General features: G+C 32.6%; 1 protein-coding gene across 2 annotated transcripts in view; it reads left to right on the forward strand.

Moving 5' to 3' along the window:
• LOC124355050 (transitional endoplasmic reticulum ATPase TER94-like) overlaps window positions 1-20,530 on the forward strand; it is a 38,986-nt gene that overhangs the window by 15,745 nt on the left and 2,711 nt on the right. For both annotated transcript variants that reach the window (XM_046805960.1, XM_046805961.1), the window contains exons 4-12: window positions 698-890; window positions 1,687-1,921; window positions 2,895-3,028; window positions 6,444-6,692; window positions 8,675-8,839; window positions 9,029-9,364; window positions 9,901-10,084; window positions 10,595-10,719; window positions 13,155-13,313. In XM_046805960.1, the coding sequence (XP_046661916.1) occupies window positions 698-890; window positions 1,687-1,921; window positions 2,895-3,028; window positions 6,444-6,692; window positions 8,675-8,839; window positions 9,029-9,364; window positions 9,901-10,084; window positions 10,595-10,719; window positions 13,155-13,313 (1,780 nt within the window). The remainder of the gene's footprint in view (window positions 1-697; window positions 891-1,686; window positions 1,922-2,894; window positions 3,029-6,443; window positions 6,693-8,674; window positions 8,840-9,028; window positions 9,365-9,900; window positions 10,085-10,594; window positions 10,720-13,154; window positions 13,314-20,530) is intronic.

Consider the following 20,530-nt stretch of genomic DNA (forward strand, 5'->3'; position numbering starts at 1 on the left):
GATGAATTAATTTGTTAAAAAAGTTATAGTAAGTGTTCAGTATTCATTTACAAAATATTTCCAATTAACTAGTTTGTAACGTGTTTGTTCGTCATTAATTTAAATAATTTTAGATTAAAGTTATGTGATTTTAACATCACGTTTTGTTTATTTATATTAAAAATGGTGAGACATCTTAAAAGTTATATCAATTTTTGCCTTTATTATCTAAAATATTTTGTGTGGAAAAATATTGTAATTTGAAAAGTCATAACAAACACTACAATTTTGAAGATAGGTCTAGATGTAAGTTCAGTGCTTGAAGTGAAGCACTGTTAATCCTATTTCATGAATGTGGTTAATCTTAAGTTTAGTTGTATAATTTTCTTGCCACTGAGTTTATTAATGGTCCTAATAATCATGATCATAAGAACAAGAATGTATGACAAAAATATTATACAGGGCATTCTACAAATAACCAATTCTTCATTTTCGCCTATCTCATTAATTTTATAATAACAGTGATTTTTAATGATGAAACATTTGTATATGGGTCTAGGTTATTGTTCTTATTGTATTGACTGATGATAAAGTAAAGTTTCAATTCTCATCAGAGGTGAAATTGACCTTAATAATTTTGTCGACCCAATAAACCTGGAGTTGCTAGATGTGACCTGAATTTGATTCTGATTAAAGAGTTCTTGTTTTTTATGTCCAGAAACCTGTTTGAAGTGTACCTGAAGCCTTATTTCCTGGAAGCGTACCGACCGATACACAAAGGTGATGCATTCATAGTGCGTGGTGGCATGCGGGCTGTAGAGTTCAAAGTGGTGGAGACTGATCCATCACCATACTGCATTGTGGCTCCAGACACGGTTATCCACTGCGAGGGAGATCCCATCAAACGAGAGGTCTTTACAAAATTGAATTCACCAGATATGGATTTAGATGATTTTTTAAAATTTTTGATCCAAATAGACTTTAGAACTAAACTGAAAAACAATGTTATGTTTTGCAAACTATATTATTGTTTTTTGTTAAGCTTTAAAATATGTGAATATATTTAACTAAAGCGCCTTTTACTATTACTTTAAATGGTAAAGTTTTTAAGCAAATATTTTTATTTATGTCATATTTAACTCACTTATCATCAAATTCTAGTCAATGACTTGTCCTATTCCGTCAGAACCTAGATTACGACGATGTACCATGATGACTATTTAATATTAAAATAAAATTTGTAAATAATAAATTTAACTGGTATTTTACTAACAGTAGAAGCGTGTGATATTGATTAAAACAAAACTAAAGAAATCTAAAACTACTGATTTATGTAGTTGCCACATTTCCCGATAGAATGTAGCACTAGTCAAGTCCAGAGGACAAGTAATTTATTTCATATTTGAAATAATAGTAACATATTACAGAGGGTTTTGAGTGTATAGGGGTGCGCCTTACTCGTGAGTATTCGTCTCGAAACTAAGTATCCAACCTGCTAGGCATTCTCTGTTATTTTCGTCCGAGTGCTAAGGGTTAAATTAATCACTTTTAACAATTTTTAAAACAAATTTTTGTTTGTATAAAATAAAAAATTAGCCTTGATCATTAAATGTACTTAATTGTTTCACTGTACAAAATAACAATTGAAAAAATATAACAAATACTTGTAGATAACATGAAAGTATTGAATGAATTGTGTTTGGGCAGGAAGAGGAGGAAGCGTTAAACGCAGTTGGTTACGACGACATCGGTGGCTGCCGCAAGCAGCTGGCTCAGATCAAAGAAATGGTGGAACTACCGCTGCGTCACCCCAGTCTCTTCAAGGCCATCGGAGTGAAGCCACCACGAGGTATTCTGTTGTATGGACCACCTGGAACAGGAAAGACACTCATTGCACGTGCTGTTGCTAACGAGACTGGCGCCTTCTTTTTCCTCATAAACGGTCAGTATTTGTTAGATAGAAATTAAGGTTTCTTTATTTTTTTCTATGTTCAAATTCTAATTTGGAGATAATGATGTTAGCAATATGCAAACTGGATTATTGTAAATTTCCAAATAAATTAACTAACTGCTATTAAGTTTTTCAACATATAGTATTAGGTGGTATTCAGCATAGTAATTGTTTTGTTGTTAAATAGATTGTTTAGTTTCATATAATTTTATTGAAATGAAATGAAATAAAATCTTTTGAATGAGAAATCACATTAAATTTTAGTAAATTCTGTAGACTGTTATTTGTTCTGAGGATCCTGTTTGTTCTCCGGACTCATAACATGTATGCTTAATTTTTTTACAATCTGTGGCTTAATTATTTTTCTTTTTATGAAATATTGTAGTCAAATAGTTATAAGGTACAACGACATGTATTTGTATTAGTTCTACAGAAAAATAACATCTATTTTAGCAATATTATGTTTTTTTCTCACTGAAAAAAAAATCAAATTTAATTTAATTCTGTTTATATTATTGTCTCTCCCAGTTTCAATGAAAACTCTTTTAAACACAGACTGCTATAACTTATATAACGACTTGTTGAAGCTGTATTGTGCAATAAAAGATGTGAGTCATGGTAGAGCTGTACTAGCAATTGTCTGACCAATCATATTTGTTTGTGATGATGTGTTCTCTATGGCCCATTTATTGTGCGATATATTTAGATTAACTGAAATAATTTTACAATTTTATAAAAACCAGAAATTTTAATTTCTGAATGTCTAGTTCAGAATGTTAGTAAATTTCCTCTATATATCAAATACACTTTTAACACATTTAATGTTTAGCTATTCATTAAAATCATTTAATTTGTAACTCATTAATCAATATCAATAGCATGCTAAGTGATTAGGTTGTAAGCCCTTGTATGGCTTTGTTTATTCCAAATAGACCGAACGAAAATAAAAATACTTTTATTTCAGGACCTGAAATCATGAGCAAATTGGCAGGAGAATCGGAGAGCAACCTTCGTAAAGCTTTTGAGGAAGCAGACAAAAATGCACCTGCCATTATCTTTATTGATGAATTAGATGCTATAGCACCAAAGAGAGAAAAGGTAGGCTACTGGTGACGTATTGATAAAGCACTTTAAATACAATTTCTAATTTAGATTACTGAATGAATGGTTCCTTTAACACTTAATTTATTCATAAATTTGATATTAATAAAATATAGGCTACTGAATATAAAGGGCAATGTTTTTCTGGATGAAACATTGGCTAACTTTGAATTTTGACCTTGAATCACACGCATTCCTCATAGAATGCTACTTTTAGTGATAAAAAATGTAAGTAAACAAAATTTTTAATATATATATGCTTGTATATCTACAATTCCCCTTTATTCTACTTTCTTTTGATTTAAAATTGTTAAATTTTGTTGAAGAAAAAAGAAAGTTAATACATGATTTTTTACAAAAAATTTAAACAAAACATATCTACATGCAATGCAATGTTTCATTTGAACATAGCTAAATCCATTGATATTGTCAAATGTGCAATACTTTATGATGACTTTTAGTAACTTAAACATGTTTTTGCATAGTGCATAATAAATAGTGCATATGCATAATAAGCAACAGCACTAAGCCTTTGTCAACAACTGATTCAATTTATGGTGTATTCCAGCAGGGAATTTTGTTTCTAACACCCTGATAGAAGTAAAAGAGAAAGCAGAACCCATAAAAATACAGATTACACAGTATAAATCAGTTTGAAAAAATGAGTAAAGTAAAACTATGATGTCCATGTTCTAGATTTGTACATGTCTGTAAAATATTACGATTGTAAGGAATGGATGTGTTGTACTGTAAAATATCTTCACTCTATGAAAAATACTAAACACATTCATGATTTGAAACAAATATTGTTAAGACAACTTAATAAACATTCATTTGAGTAATTCTTTATCAGGTACATAAATAAAAAAATTTACAACAAATATAGTAAATGGATAATTTTTATTTTTAATAGTGTTTAAAGGAATGAAAGTATTGTCTTAAAAAATGGTTCATTTGAAAATGAACATTTCCTTCTTTTTTCATTAAATTGTGTAACAATTCCCAGATGTGTATTAGATAAGGAATTTCTTAATTTATTTTATAATTAAATCTCTATTATAATTTGAGTTTCATCAGTATATCAATAACCTTTCTGGTAATATCAAAACATGGGTCAAAATTACTCAGTGTCTTTGTTAAAGGTCAACTAAGTGGACCAGAAACATGAAATATATTAACAAGAGATAGGGGTTTTTCTCTAGATTATTGTAAAAATACTATAATGGCATATGGGATTGACTTATTTTTTCAGATTATAAATATAGTATTTATAATCAGCTTCAAGGTGGAGCAAGAATAGTTTATGTTGTTTGGAAGTAGTAAGGTAACAATAATTCTATGCATCCATACCTCAAAGCTGTAATTTTGTATACAAAATTTTAAGTAAAATTCAAATAAAAAGTGTTTCAACTTTTATTGTACCTGACTCATTTTATACTATTAAAAAAGTAACCCTAATGATTTTTTTATCATGTCATACAGAAGTTGAGGTGTATTTAAGGAAAACAAAAATAATTTAGGATTTAGCGAAAAATTACCAATTTTGTATTTACTTTTTTACATTCTTTCATTCTTTAGCACCATAACCACCTTCCTTAGAATCTAATAAACAGACTGGTTATTGAATATGCTGGATTGAAAAATATAGTTCTCTATATATAAGATATATATATATATATATATATATATATAAGATATATATATATACAGAGGTGCTGAAAAGTCCCGGGACGATCTAATAACTTTTGAACTAATTACAATAGAAGAACCAAAATTTACATCAAGCTTTTGCTCATATAAAACTATTATTTTATGTATTTCACCATGATATCCTGCTTATGGGGGACGTCCCGCTAGGGGTTGGTGAAAATTCTTAAATAAAAGCATAGGTCGAGTCGTACATCAAATTAAAGCTCTTTTAATTAGAAACATTTTGGCGAAAATCTGACGTAAAACAGTTGACGCATTACAAAATGGCGGACACTCAAAGATTATAAAATACAGAATTTTTCAAATGCAAACATTCTGGTTGTTAGAGAAAACTGAGACACTTAATCTTTTATTTTACTTCTTTTACTTCAAATCACTTACCAAAACAGTTATAACAAATGTTCAGAGTGTTTGCCTTCAGTTTGCTGACAATATCCCAATCGATTGTAGAATGCTGATATCGCATTGTTTAAAGCTTGGACAGAAACACCCTGAGCTTCTCTTACAATACGGTTTCTCAACTCATCCAAATTTTGAGGTTTAGTTTTAAACACTTTTTCTTTGAGGTAGCCCCAAAAGAAGTAGTCTAAAGGGGACAAATCTGGAGAACGGGCAGGCCATTCTATTGTTCCCCTTCTACCAATCCACTTATGTGGAAAGACATTGTCTAAAAAATGTCTTACATGTACGCCATAATGTGGAGGGGCTCCATCTTGCTGAAACCAGATATTTTCATTAAACAGATGCCTTACCTCATCACATGATCTAATACAATCACCAAACCCGCGCATCATTAATAAAGTTATTCTTTCTCTCTCGGAAAGCGCCATAGCAAAATAAACTAGCACTACTGAAACTACTTGCAAAATTAGGGCTTGAAGACTTCTAAGTGACTGAGTTGATAAAACAAGTATCTGTCAGCTGGCAATTTCATTGTTGTCTTTTTGGTCTTGTTTGCTCCAGCTGATTACCTTCCAGATAAGGAAGGTAATAACCTTATCTGCTGATAAGGAATTTCCAGATAAACAATGCGATATCAGATATCAGTATCAGCTATCAGTATCAGCGTTCATTGGGATATTGTCAGCAAACTGAAGGCAAACACTTTGAACATTTGTTATAACTGTTTTGGTAAATGATTTGAAGTAAAAGAAATAAAATAAAAGATTGTGTCTCAGTTTTCTCTAACAACCGAATGTTTGCATTTGAAAAGTTCTGTATTTTATAATCTTTGAGTGTCCGCCATTTTGTAATGCGTCAACTGTTTTTACGTCAGATTTTCGCCAAAATGTTTCTAATTAAAAGAGCTTTAATTTGATGTACGACTCGACCTATGCTTCTATTTAAGAATTTTCACCAACCCCTAGCGGGACGTCCCCCATAAGCAGGGTATCATGGTGAAATACATAAAATAATAGTTTTATATGAGCAAAAGCTTGATGTAAATTTTGGTTCTTATATTGTAATTAGTTCAAAAGTTATTAGACCGTCCCGGGACTTTTCAGCACCCCTGTATATAAGATATATATATAAGATATATCTATATGTAAGATATAGTTGTCTATCTGATATTGAATTTGGAATGGATTAATGGAAAGTTAAATTCTTCTCTGTTCTGGAGGGGGAAAGAGGAGTGATGTATTTTGGTATTGAAATAATTTTTAATTTTGTAAAATAATCACTTAACGTCATCCTTGTACAGACACACGGAGAGGTGGAACGCCGTATTGTCTCCCAGCTGCTCACACTGATGGACGGATTAAAGCAGAGCTCACATGTGATTGTGATGGCGGCGACAAATCGACCCAACTCCATCGATGGCGCACTACGGCGGTTTGGCCGGTTCGATCGGGAGATTGACATCGGCATACCAGATGCTACCGGCAGACTTGAGGTGCTCCGTATCCACACCAAGAACATGAAGCTGGCCGATGATGTTGACTTGGAACAAGTGAGTGTTGAAGGCATTTGAAACTGGTGAAGCTTTTTAGGATGTTGACTTATCACTTCATGTTAGCTGGACTTTAAAACTTAATTACTCAAAACTTCTCAATTGTATATCAGCTCTTCAGCAGTAGTCATCTTGGAGAATTGCATTATTATAATGAACTTTAGACACATGTTTTGATATGATAGCAAATTTTCATTTTAGTAATACATTTTGTATGGGATATCTACAACTCATGCAAAGATTGTTTCAATAATTACTGTTTCTGAGGTTTCAAATGATTCCAAAATGGCAGAGGCCTGAAGTCAAGATCCTGTATTGAAACTTCAACTGTATGTAGGTGGAGTATGAGTTCTTGGTGCGATCTATCTCAGCTGTAAACCATTTTTAAAGTTAAATTTATTGTGCATATTACCCTAAATTTATACTGGTCTAAACATTAAATTGTGCAAAGTCACATGTAGTAGAGTGCACCTCACTTCAAGAACACATTCTCAGCATTTGTTATTTTTATACCTGGTATACAGATTAAACTGATCACAATGAAATGTGCAAAGGTAACAAAATTTATTCATTTGACTTTAAAATAAAATAATTAAACAGCTCTACAAATGCAATTTTTGATCTAAAATTTTCATTGGAAAATTTTTATTAAATAACTGGTACATTGGTACAATATACTAACTTTAACCTAGTTTTAAGTATATGTGTTAGGTTAGTTGTCCACTTATGGAAGAGATCAGATGCACATCTCTAAATCTAGTGTTCCCTCAATTATGGCAATGGTCCAAAACATACCTTCACAAACTCTTCATCATCAAAATCAAACCTTAAACCAAAATTGTTATGAGAATTATATCTATTACAATAGCGGCTATTATTAAAATTAATATTGCTTTAATTTGGTATAATTTCAATTTCAACTCTCAGTTTTCCCATTTTTATGTTATATTAAATTTAGACACAATTTTATGGTATTGGGATCCAAGTAAAAAAAAGGCTAAAGAGCATTCCTCATATTTAACCCATTGCCATACCTCCCATATCTGTCGGTGCTGGGCCCTGTTAGACCAGCAAATATTACACAAATTGTAGTGTTTTAGATAAATAACCGTACAAATAGTAAATATTAACATATTTACATAAAACTTTTACTAAATTGTTCAAATTTACACTGACTTTTATATAGACACCTTTACAAATTATTTAAGAAATAACTTTTTTATTTTTAATAAACAATTTTACAATTATATATTTTGAAACATAAATTTTAAATATTTTTTTCTACATTCAAAATTATTTATGCCCTTTAAAAACTAATTTATTTTATAACTTAAACATACTTTTATGAAAAAATAGGGCACAAATGTTAATTTTGCATAATTTTTTGCATCACAAATATCTTCATCACTAGAATCTGATTCACAACCGATGTCACGTTTACGCCTTTCAATAACAATAGATTCTTCACTTTCCTCAAATTCACTATCTTCTAATTCACTTTCAAACAAAACATTATTAATCTCAAAATCACTTCTTATACGTTTTTGACTCATTTTGAAACTCAAAATAAAATGAACGTAAACAATAACATAACCTTGTTAGCGCGAACCGGCAACTAGAGCTACTGAATTGCGACGTAGACGGCAACACAGCTGTCTGCTGCTCTCAGCTGACCTCGGCTGTGCATTGTTTATACTTTATTGTTCTCATCAATGACGTAATTTATTTAGTTTACAAAACCTTTTTTAATAGATAAAGTAATGTAGATAAACAGAGATGTAGAGAAAACTCGTAGTTGTACATGTGGGTCCTTTTTCCATACTACAAGATAACTCGTAGTTGTAGGCCAATGGGTTAAATGTCAAGTTCTCTTTGTTAATACAAATTTGTGTGATTTAAGTATTGGCAACAAATATATTTTTTAGTATCATACATAAGCTAAAACAAGAGTTAGATATGACATATATAAATATTAATTTCAGATTGCCGCAGAGTCTCATGGTCATGTGGGTGCTGACTTAGCTTCCTTGTGTTCTGAAGCAGCTCTCCAACAGATTCGTGAAAAGATGGATCTCATAGACTTAGAAGATGATCAGATTGATGCAGAAGTACTGAACTCTCTAGCTGTTACCATGGATGATTTCAGGGTAAGTTGTAATGTTTGTCTAAAGTACAATGTACAATTAATAAAACAAAAAACAATTTTTTAAATAAAATTTGAGAGTATAATTAGTTGGTCTATAAAGTATTGACAACAAATACATTATATGACTAATAGATCAAATTAAACCATTACAGATCTTGGAATTTTGGCATAACTGCTTGTTTTGTTACAGTATGCAATGAGCAAGAGCAGCCCGAGTGCACTTCGTGAGACCGTTGTGGAAGTGCCCAATGTCACGTGGGATGACATTGGTGGACTACAAAACGTCAAGCAAGAACTGCAGGAGCTGGTGCAATACCCTGTGGAACATCCTGACAAGTTCCTCAAGTTCGGTATGCAGCCATCTCGTGGTGTACTCTTCTATGGGCCTCCTGGATGTGGTAAAACTATGCTTGCCAAGGCCATCGCTAACGAGTGCCAAGCCAACTTCATCTCTATTAAGGGTCCTGAGCTGCTCACAATGTGGTTTGGAGAGTCAGAAGCCAACGTCAGAGACATCTTTGATAAGGTGAGATGGTTATAAGTAAAATACGATTATACAAATGTTCATGGAGGAATATATATTTTCCAATATGTTTTTTTTTTATCCAGTATGATTTGAAGAAGTCAATATTATGTTCTTGAACTTCTTCAGCTCACAGAATGATTAAAGTGTTACTCCAGCTACTTACATTATCATTTAATTTCTTTGTTTGCACTTTGATGACTAATTTTTCTGAAATACCATAATTATCTTGATGACTTGTCATAACAAATTTAAGATTAGTACTGGTTCAAAATAATGTAGAATCTGTACCCCTTCAGAGAGTTGCACGAATAATCATTGTACCAGCATTTCTGGCAAGTCAAATCTATTAGAAAATAATATACTGAAACACTGGATTTCTTTGCTAGTCAGATAATGAACTAAAAAATCAATTTCTTGAAAACAATTTTTCCCTGACGACAAAACTGATTTAAAATTGGGTCAGTACTGTGATCAATACTTTTGTTTCTGACAAATGACTAGGTTTTTTATATTAATTGACACTACTTTGATTAAAGGCCAGAGCAGCAGCTCCTTGTGTACTATTTTTTGATGAGCTGGACTCGATCGCAAAATCAAGAGGAGGCAACGTAGGTGATGCCGGTGGCGCTGCCGACAGAGTAATCAACCAGATACTGACTGAGATGGACGGAATGGGGGCCAAGAAAAATGTCTTCATCATTGGAGCAACTAACAGACCAGGTAAGGCACTTTTGCTGTTTTTGTCTTGAGTGTGTTATCTTCAGAAAAAATACTAATACTAGTGATGTGTGGAAGCCGAATCTTGAATCCACTGAATTTTCAACAAAGATTCCGATTTGAGAATTGATCATTGGGATTCGACAGTCAAATCTACGGAGAGTACAGGCCAAAATCTGTCTACACAAAATTCCTCTTCGTGTACTGAAATTTTTTTAATGAACCAACTTCAGATGTGCAGAGAAAAGGGAAACGTTCCTTATCAGAACAAGGGCGAGGCAAAAGTGGTTGAGGAGGTGTATCTAAAGAAAGCTATAAGGGCTTTAGGCAGGTGGGCTTGCAGTAAGTTCAAGAGTTAATGATATTGAAATGTAAGAGAGGCACAGAATGCCGCAAGATTTAAATGCGGCACATCCTAGCTCAACCTAGAGGTAACACGAGACAATTTATGCTCTTACTAATAGTTTATTTCTTTTTAAAGTCCATATGCAAATATTCATTGTTTTGTTCCAGATATCATTGATCCAGCAATCCTGCGTCCTGGTAGATTAGACCAGCTTATATACATTCCTTTGCCAGATGAGAAATCCAGAGAATCTATATTTAAGGCTGATTTACGCAAATCTCCTGTAGCCAAGGTAATTAACAGATATAAGTGTTTCAGAGTATAAGGATATTTGGAGATATCTATAAATTAACTTGCTGGATTTAAAACTATGCAGTGTTTGTCACAGGAATTTTCAAATGCATTTTTATCAATTTGTTAGGTTTCTTATTATGAATAAAATAAACATTAAGAAATCAAAACCTGCTTTTGGTTGAATAATAATAAAGTAGCCAAAATCTTTAAAGTGGTTGTCAGAACATCTGTTATAATGTTATCAAAATATGGTTTTTGGGCAAAAATCTAAACAAAATAAAATGTTAGAAAAAAGAATATGTCTTGGTAATCACAAAATATCCAAATGCCACATTTGGCCTAAATATATGCACGTGTGGTCTAGGGATGGAGGAGATAGCCAGCCAGCATTTCACAGCCAGATGCACAGTAGACTTCCTATCTGATACTTGGGAACCACTGCTGTGGGTTCATCTAAGCCATGAATATTTAATCGTTAGATATAACCATGGTTACTAGAATATACAGTGAGGGGTCATGCTCATTGTGGTGTGACATCACTGGAGCAAGTTACCAGCTGTCTTGAGCTCCGGCTACTCTTATTACTTAGTATCAATTAATTAATATTACGATAATGCCTTTTTAAAATGCTACTAACTATGCAAGCTCTTATATGTTTGCTGATGACCTGGCTGTACAAGTTAAATGTAATGATATTTTATTTGCTAAAGATGTTCTTTCTAATATTAGTGACACTATCAAAGACTGGTCAGCTGCCAATTCACTCTGTCTTAATTCAGATAAAACCCAGACTCTAGAATTTTGTTTAAAACCGTCTAGACAACAGAACGTTGACTATGTGAAATTCTTAAGGAGTTATTCTTCAAAGTAACATCAAATGAGATAGGCACATTGAAATGTTATGCAATAAAGTGTCTAAGGGTATTTTTATATTAATTAGGCTAAGATATATTGTAACTACAAACATCCTCATTACTGTCTACTATGCATACCTTCATAGTTTCTTGTCTTATGGAATTATTGTATGGGGCAATGATTGTAACACAAAAAAATTATTAATTTTACAAAAACGTGCTATTAAGATTATAGCTAATGTAAACATAAGGACTCACTGTAAACCTTTATTTAAAAAGTATGGCATTCTTACAGTACCTGCACTTTATATTTTAGATTGCCTATTGTATATAAAAAGAAATTTACATCCCATACCTACAAATAGATCTGTACATAACCATATGACTAGAAACTCAAATTCTCTTAGAATATCTCAATGTAGTCTTAAAACCACTTTAAATTGTTTTGTTGAAACAGGCATTAAACTCTACAACTCTCTTCCTTCTCATCTTAAATCTCTTGAAATTAATTGTTTCAAGAAAAGTGTAAAGAAGCTATTGATTAATATCAGCCCATATGACATCAGTGATTATTATGCTGTAATTGGATAGATACTTGTTACTAGGCCTAGGCAATGCATATAATAGATGATAGTTCATGTAAAAGAATAGTTCACTGAATTTGAATTTGAATCCTTTTTACAGCCATCAGGAGTTATTTTAGAGTTAGTCCAATTGCATTTTGAGAATTCTTTACTCTTTGATGTTGTGTGTTGATTTGATGTTGCTGTTTTCTTGTTATTTTAAATGAGTTTTAACAGCTTGTTGTTATTATTTTTTATTTTTTTTTTTTAGTTTATTTATAAATATTTTATTAATTGTTGAATTTTAGTTTTGTTGATTAATTCCATTGTTTTACATGTTTTAATTGTCATTTAATTGAAGTAATTTATATTAACTAATTGATGGCGTTATTTTACACCTATTTTCACACCTTAACGTACAAAAATTATCAAATTATAAAAAAATTTGAATTTAAAATGTAATAGTTTATCTGTAATTTAACTTATAGTATATCTATATGTATATCTAGACTTGGCGTTGTCCTGCAATACTAACGTTGTTAATACTTTTAAAAAGTTTTAAAACAATAAATTGATTGATTGACTGTGCGACTACAGTGAACACACCAAGGTGCAACACTAGTATTTTATTTGAATTTAATTTTTTTTTGCTTAGGTGGAATTTGTATTTAAATTAATTTCTATTTCTTTTATAATGCGAAATTTATTTTGTTTGTTACAATATTTTTTTTTTTTAATGGTGGTAAACAAACTTTTAACATGTTACTAGTGATAGTGTTGTAGAATGAATTCCCAGATTGAAGCTGAGGAATCCATCCATTGGAGCTATTACCAACCCTTGAAATAATATTGATGTATAGCTTTAGCTTATATGCCTAATCCATTAGTTGTTTGGACAACCAGACAGTTGAAAACACATCCTTGTTTAAACACTATATAGAAGTTATTGCTAAAGCAGCTAATTTGTATGGGTTTTATTGGTAACACAAGTACTCACTGTGATCATGTGTTTGCAGGATGTAGATCTAGCATACATAGCAAAGGTAACACATGGGTTCTCGGGCGCTGATATCACAGAAATCTGTCAGAGAGCTTGTAAATTGGCAATCCGGCAGTGCATAGAAAGTGAATTGAGACGGGAACGAGAGAGAGCCAACAACCAGGTTGCTATGGATGTAAGTATATAAACTTATTGAAATATCTTAATAAATGTCGCATAATAGACAATAGACAATAATCTTTATTTACGTATTCATTGAGAATAGTACATGCGTCAAACATTTTTTTTATTTTACAGTCAGTTTGTTAAAAGAAGAGCTGGTTGTCAAAAAATTATTTTTCAGTGTAGAAAGGTCGGTCTTGTAGCCATGTTGTGAGCTGGATCTTGAGGCGTTGTGCTGGTTCTTTTTTGAGTTCTTCGGGCAGATGGTTGTAGAGAAGTGCTCCTTTGTAGGATGGTTTTTTTCTCGTACAGACTTAGGTGATGTGGTGGCAGAGTAAAACTTGCTGCATTTCGAGTGTTGTGATGATGTATGTCTCTATGTCTGGTTTGGCTTGTTGAAATGGCATGGAGAATAGCATCACGGATGTAGAGTGCAGTTACTGTAAGAATCTTCAGCTCTTTGAAGGCATTTCTGCAGCTTTCTCGGTATCTAAGGCCTGCAAGACATCTTACAGCTCTTTTTTGTTGGATCAGTACTCTTTCGAGGTTGTTGTTGGAAGTTCCTCCCCATACCACCATGCCATATCTGAGATGTGACTCGAATAAGGCATGGTAGGCTGTTCTTGCAGTTTCCTGGTCACTTATTTGCATTATTCGCCTTATGACATAAATGCCGGAACTAAGTTTCTAGCAGAGATGGTCAATGTGCTGCTTCCATGTAAGATGTGAATCCATAATGACTCCAAGGTACTTTGTATTCTGTTGTGCTTCTAGCCCAGGAAGTGTTATGTTTGTGTTTTTATTTTTGGTAGTGAAATTGATTTGGACAGTTTTTTTTTGTTGAGTGCAAGTTCGTTGTGGGTGCAGTACTGTTTAGTCTTATTGAAAGTAGTGTTGGCGTTTCTGTTTAGAGTTTCTACCGATTTATTTTTTAGTGTGAGGACCGTGTCGTCTGCGTACATTGTGATTTGGCAGTGTTCCTGGAGATAGTCTGGGAGATCATTTGTGAGGAGGAGGAACAGGACCGGTCCCAGAACTGATCCCTGTGGCACTCCTCTTTGCACGGCAGTCATTTCAGAATGTGTTTTATGAAGAGTGTTGTTCTCTACATGCTGAATTTCAACTAGTTGTTGTCTGTCAGTTAGATAGCTCTGGAACCATTTTCCCGCCATCCCCTCAATGCCCAGGGCTTCTAGTTTTTTGAGGAGTTGTTTGTGATTGAGGCAGTCGAAAGCCTTACTGAAATCCAGGAACAAGCCAGTTACTGCACAGCCATCTTCTAGTTGATCAATTATGTACTCAGTGAGTTGTACTAAGGCCGTAGTAGTAGACCTGCCTTTGAGAAAACCGTGTTGCTGGTTTGTTAGAAGTGAATTTTGTTCTAGATGAGAAAGAACTCTGTTGAGAACAATTTTTTCAAAAATTTTTGAGAATGTGGGGATGAGTGATATTGGTCTGTAACTTTTTGTGTCAGTGGTTGACCCATTTTTATATTTTGGATAGACTTTGGAAATTTTTAGTTGTGCTGGGAAGGCACCTTGTAATAGACTTGTTTATAACAACTGTTAGTGAAATAGTGAGTTCTTCTTTGCAGGTTTTTACAAGTTTAGCTGATATTTCGTCAATTCCTGATGTAGTAAGTTTTAGGTTTTAGAGAGTCTATGGCTGTTTGTATATCTGTCTGGGTTACAGGCTGGAGTTGAAGTTTGAAGTTAGTGATTGGGGGTGTCTCCTGGCTGCTATTTTTTATGTTAATGTTGTTTGCCTGGAGTGTCCTATCAGCAGCTGTTGCAAAGTAACTATTGAGGCAGTTTGCTATTTTAGCAGGGTCCTGTAGTGTCTTGCCGTCTGCAATGAGTTTTCATTTGCTCACCTGGTTGGGTTTTACCTTCCTTTCATTGTTTATTACTTGCCATAAAGCTCTGGACTTGTTGTCGGCATTTGTAATGTAGTCAGATGTTTGTGTTTTCTTCAGTGTTTTAAGCCTTTGGTCATAGTCTTTTTTCCTTGCTGCAGTTTCAGCTTTGTCCTCAGGTCGGCCTGTGCAGAGTTCTTTTTCCAGAGCTTCAATATATAGGCTTTTTAGTCTGGTACATTCGTCATCCCAATATTTTCTTTGTTTATGTCCCTTGTTTCTGGTTGTTTTAATAGGGCAGACTTCGTTCATTATTGTCTGTATTGTGTTGTGAAAAATGTCATAAGCTTGATTGGCATCAAAGTCAAAGTCTTTATTGCACATTACATTTGAACATTATTACAATTTGTAATACAAACAGGTGCATTGTCATAATTTAATAAACAATGTTAAATTTAAAAGTAAAACAGTGGAATATCCTAAAAGTAAGACAGAAGTATTCAACATACACACTTATTATGCTTGTGCATGTGCTGGGATGTTTAAATAAATTTATTTATTTAAAATATAATTGTCTTGTCATTTAATATCTCATCTGTACTATAATAGGCTTTTTTCAATAATATTTTTTTAATACATTTATGAAATTGAGCTTCTTCAAGATGTTTTAATGGTGTTGGCAAACTATTGTACACACGAATACCCATATATAAAGGACTTTTCTCTAATAAGGTAGTTTTATGAATTGGAAACAACAAAAGATCCTTATGTCTGGTGTTATAGGTATGCTGGTTTGTGTATGAACTATAAATATTTGGATGTTTGTGGACCAGATTTAAAATGTCCAATATGTATAAACATGGCAGTGTAAGTATTTTTGCTTTTTTTAAATATAGGACGGCAGCTTTCTCTGAAGTTTGCTCCCATCATTGCTCTTACCACTGCTTTTTGTGCCATGAAAACTTTTTTTAAATCAGGAGATGATCCCCATATTACTATACCATACTTAAGAATTGACTGAATATATGCAAAGTATACAATTTTACATGTGTTTATAGATACGGATTCTACTAAAATCTTCATTGCAAATCGGAACGAACTCAATTTGTTTACAAGGTGGTTTACATGGCATTTCCAATTTAAGTTTTTGTCAATTTTGATACCTAAAAATTTGTGAGAGTCCACTAGATTTAATCCAGAATTTTCTAAGAAGCTATTACCATTGTTACTAGGTCTGAAATTTATTATATTGGTTTTAGTTTGATTTAACAGAAGTCCAGTAGAATTAAACCAATTTTCTAACAACTGAAGAGTTCTTGTTATAGATTCCTCCATATTGAAAAAGTTTTTTTCTGTAATAAGAACATTTGTATCATCTGCAAATAAAATAAATTGTTTGTTTGGTATGTCGATTGGTAAATTATTAATATATATAAGAAAAAGGGTAGGCCCTAAAATAGAGCCTTGAGGGACACCATACAGAATATTTTCCCAATCTGATGTGACTCTATGCGAATTTTCATTGATAATGGTTCTTTGTTTCCTGTTATTTAGATATGATTGCAGATAATCCAAAGCTAGACCCCCTAATTCCAATTTGATATAATTTTGAGAGGAGCAATTTATGATTTACGCAATCAAAGGCTTTTGATAAGTCACAAAATATACCTGCGGTATACTTCGACTGATCCAAGGAAGTTGAAACACTATTTACAAACGAAACCATAGCTAACTCTGTTTTTCTGTTCTTTCTGAAACCATACTGCTCATCACATATTAATTTGTTTCTTTCTAAAAATTTGTTTAATCTAGAATGTACTGCCTTTTCAAAGACTTTTGAAATGTTGCTCAATAAAGAGATAGGTCGATAGTTTGAGATGTCCTTAGGGGAGTCTTTCTTTTTATATACAGGTATGATTTCAGACAACTTTAGTTTATCTGGGAAATGTCCTAAGAGGAATGACTGGTTTATTATCCTGGTCAATATTGGGCTTATTATTTTGGACGAAAGTTTCAGTAAAGATATGGGTATGCCATCCCAGCCACATGCCTTACTATTGTTTAAACTAAGAATTATCTTTTCTACCTCAGTAACTGATACAAAATGAAGAAAATCTAACTCTGGTAGTTTGTTTACTGATCTAGCATCAATGTTATGTGTTTTGTACTGTTTTTGGTATATGTAGCGTATCAACAACGTTAGCAAAATGGGCATTAAACTGTTCAGCAAGTGCACGGAGGTTTCTTATCTCATCGCCATTAATGCTTAAAATGATTTTGTCATCCCTGCTACATTGTACTCCTAGCTCTTTTTTCACAATGGCCCAAGTGGCTTTTGACTTATTTTTTGCATTGATTATAAACTTTTCATTTGCTATAATTTTTGCTTTGTTTACTACTTTTTTAAAACATTTTTTGTAGTTCTTAACATAGTTTTGGAATTTTGGATCTTTGTTTGTTTTGGCTATGACATGTAACTCTCTTTTTCTCTTAGCAGACGTTTTTATACCTTCCGTAATCCATTTTATTTTTTTCATATTATTTACTTTAACAGTCTTTAAAGGAAAAGCCTCATTCATACAAGATATAAATTTATGGAGAAAACACTTATAATTTGCTTCTACACACTTATAATGGCTTCATTCATTTCACGGTCTAAGTTTATTAAGAAACAAAATGAATTGTCTCCATTATATATTCTGATATTTTTTGTTGGTTTTTTATAATTTTGAGAATTGTTTGAGTATGGTAAGGAAACGATAAGTACATTATGGACTGAGAGGCCAGGATCTGTGTTGAGAACACTGCTACTGCCCCATTTTAAACTGGTTAATATGTTATCTATACAACTCATTGTTGTATCAGTTATTCGAGTTGGTTCTCTATTATTTATCTTATATCCAAATTGTTTTGCTAAATCCTGAAATGATTCTGAAAATTTATCATTTTGTAACAAATTAATATTAAAGTCTGAAGCAATAGCTACAAATTTTGTTTTTGAGTCCTTTTCAAGTATTTGCATTAAAAGTTTTAATTTATGTATAAAGAGGTTAGTCATTGAGTAGCCTGGTGTTCTGTATATTGCCACAATTAAACAATTCAGAGATTTGATTTCTGTAAATGATCCTTCAAAGATGAACTCTTCATTTAGGATTGAGAGATCCGGTCTAGGAGTACCCTGTAAATGGTTTTTAATTAGAATGCAAGACCCTCCCCTAGATCTATTTCTAAAAAATCCGTCAGTTAATTTAAAACCATTTAATTTATTTAAAAAAGTTTGATTAGAATTTGTTATGTTGTATTCATTAAGGCAAATTATTTGTACATCATATTTACAGTTTGTTATTAACAACTCTAGTTCATCAATTTTGCTCTTAACACCTTGGATGTTGTAATGTAGCATAGCGGGACATTTATTATCCTTTATTTTTATACTACTGTTTATCTTTTTTCCAGATATTAGATTTCCTTCATTGATGTTTCTATGAACATTGATGCATCTTGTGTTAGGCAGACAGTATCCCAGTTTTGGTACATTAGTCTGGTTTTAAAGAGCTGTAATGTGTTTTTGTTAATTATTCTTTTTCTTTCTATGGTTGTCTTTGGTTTGTCTAGTGATGGTAGCTGAAATGTGGTGATTTGAGCCGTGTGATCTGAGAGTCCAGATAATAGTATGGAGGTTTGAATGAGCTGGGGGTCGACGTTTGTGCAGATCCAGTCTATTGAGCTTTTTGATTCATGTGTGATTCTAGTGGTTGGTAGGTTTAGCCTAGTAAGGTCGAAGGAGGTTAAGAGTTCTTCAAGCTTATTGTTGTCAGAGTCATTTGCATGTTCGTCAAGGTTGTTAATATGTATGTCACCCATGATGACAGTGGGCTTCTTTGTGCAAAGAGCATGTTCAAGTTGATCTGATAAAATTTCAATTGCTTGGCTCTTGGGGGCCTATACACTCCTAGTACGCGGATGGTCTCTTTCTTTAGCTTTACTTCAAAAAGAGCAGTTTCGCATATTAGCTCAGACTCTTCGTTGCTTGCGCCAAGGAATTTTATATGCTTTTCCATGCCATTTTTTTGCATACCCTGCCACTCCTCCTTTAATGTGAGTTTTCCGTGTGAAGCCACCTATTAGTGGCTATATGAAACTATTGTTGGCAGACCTTTTTAATAATTACCTTTTGCTTCATCTAGTAATTATTAAATACATTTACTATCATGTTGAATGTCCTTTCTTGCTCTTATTTAAGTGTAAGAGGTCACTGTTAACAATGATTTAACTTAAGTGATTATTCTCTTAGCTCAGGCGACCACAGTGAGTGGCCATGGCAGTTTCTTTAGTTAGAACAGTGAATTTCGATCATGTAAAGTTCTACAAATTCCTGTACCACTCTCAGCAGTTCTAGTTAAGCTCGGCAGACTGTGGCCTACTACTATACAGTTACAAAACTGAATCCTTATAAAGGTGTGGCTGGAAATTGCTGTAATCTCTCATCGAAATGAGGAACTAAACTACAAATTTACTATTAGACTGGAATAGGTTATTGGCCATAAAATATTTCAAGCAAATACATGGGCAGGTCAGTAAATTTCAAGTAAAATGTATTTATTACCAGTTATAAAAGGTCATCTTCAATCCATTGACTCAATAAAACCTCATTTACAGAATAAAATGCATTACTTAGTAAGACATTGTATAATTTTTATTTAAAAGAACAGTCACTTAATGGCTTGATTTTAATTGAAAACTTAACTTATTCATTAAACAATATGTTATATAAAGAGGGGTTTTTCACTTTTGCTTAGTCTGTATTGAGGTAAATATATATATATATACAGCAAATAATTTATAAAAATTATTTGTAGCACATTGTTTGTTTTGAGTTGTTTTTTTCATTCAAGGGTTATACTAATGTAGTTGCTTTAGTATATCCTATCAGTTATTTGAAATATTTGTGAATTGGTGGAGCAAACTATCAAAACACATATATTCATGGAAATAAATATATATTCTGTTGAAATTGGAGACCTACGTAAGACTAATTATTTTTTTATATTGTAAAGAAAAATACTTTTAAGTTAGGTAAAATCATAGTTTCAATTACATAGTACTTTGTATGTTTACGACAAAAGAATTTAAATGACCAATCGAAAATATTTTTAAATTTAAGCTAATAAACATTGTAAATTTTTTAGAGTTACTCTTAAATTCCAGTAATTTATAGGCTGGAAGCTCAAATACTGCCATTCAATTTTGGGTCTGAATACATGGTTGTGCAATCACTGAGTGGAGACTCAGCTGGTCCCTAGGTGTGGTTCACCGAGCTGAGAGGACAACTGTTTGTGATTTCACTTGAGCTGAACAAGAAATATTATAGGCTG

The sequence above is a fragment of the Homalodisca vitripennis genome, chromosome 2 (assembly GCF_021130785.1).
Source record: "Homalodisca vitripennis isolate AUS2020 chromosome 2, UT_GWSS_2.1, whole genome shotgun sequence".
NCBI classification, from domain to species: domain Eukaryota; kingdom Metazoa; phylum Arthropoda; class Insecta; order Hemiptera; family Cicadellidae; genus Homalodisca; species Homalodisca vitripennis.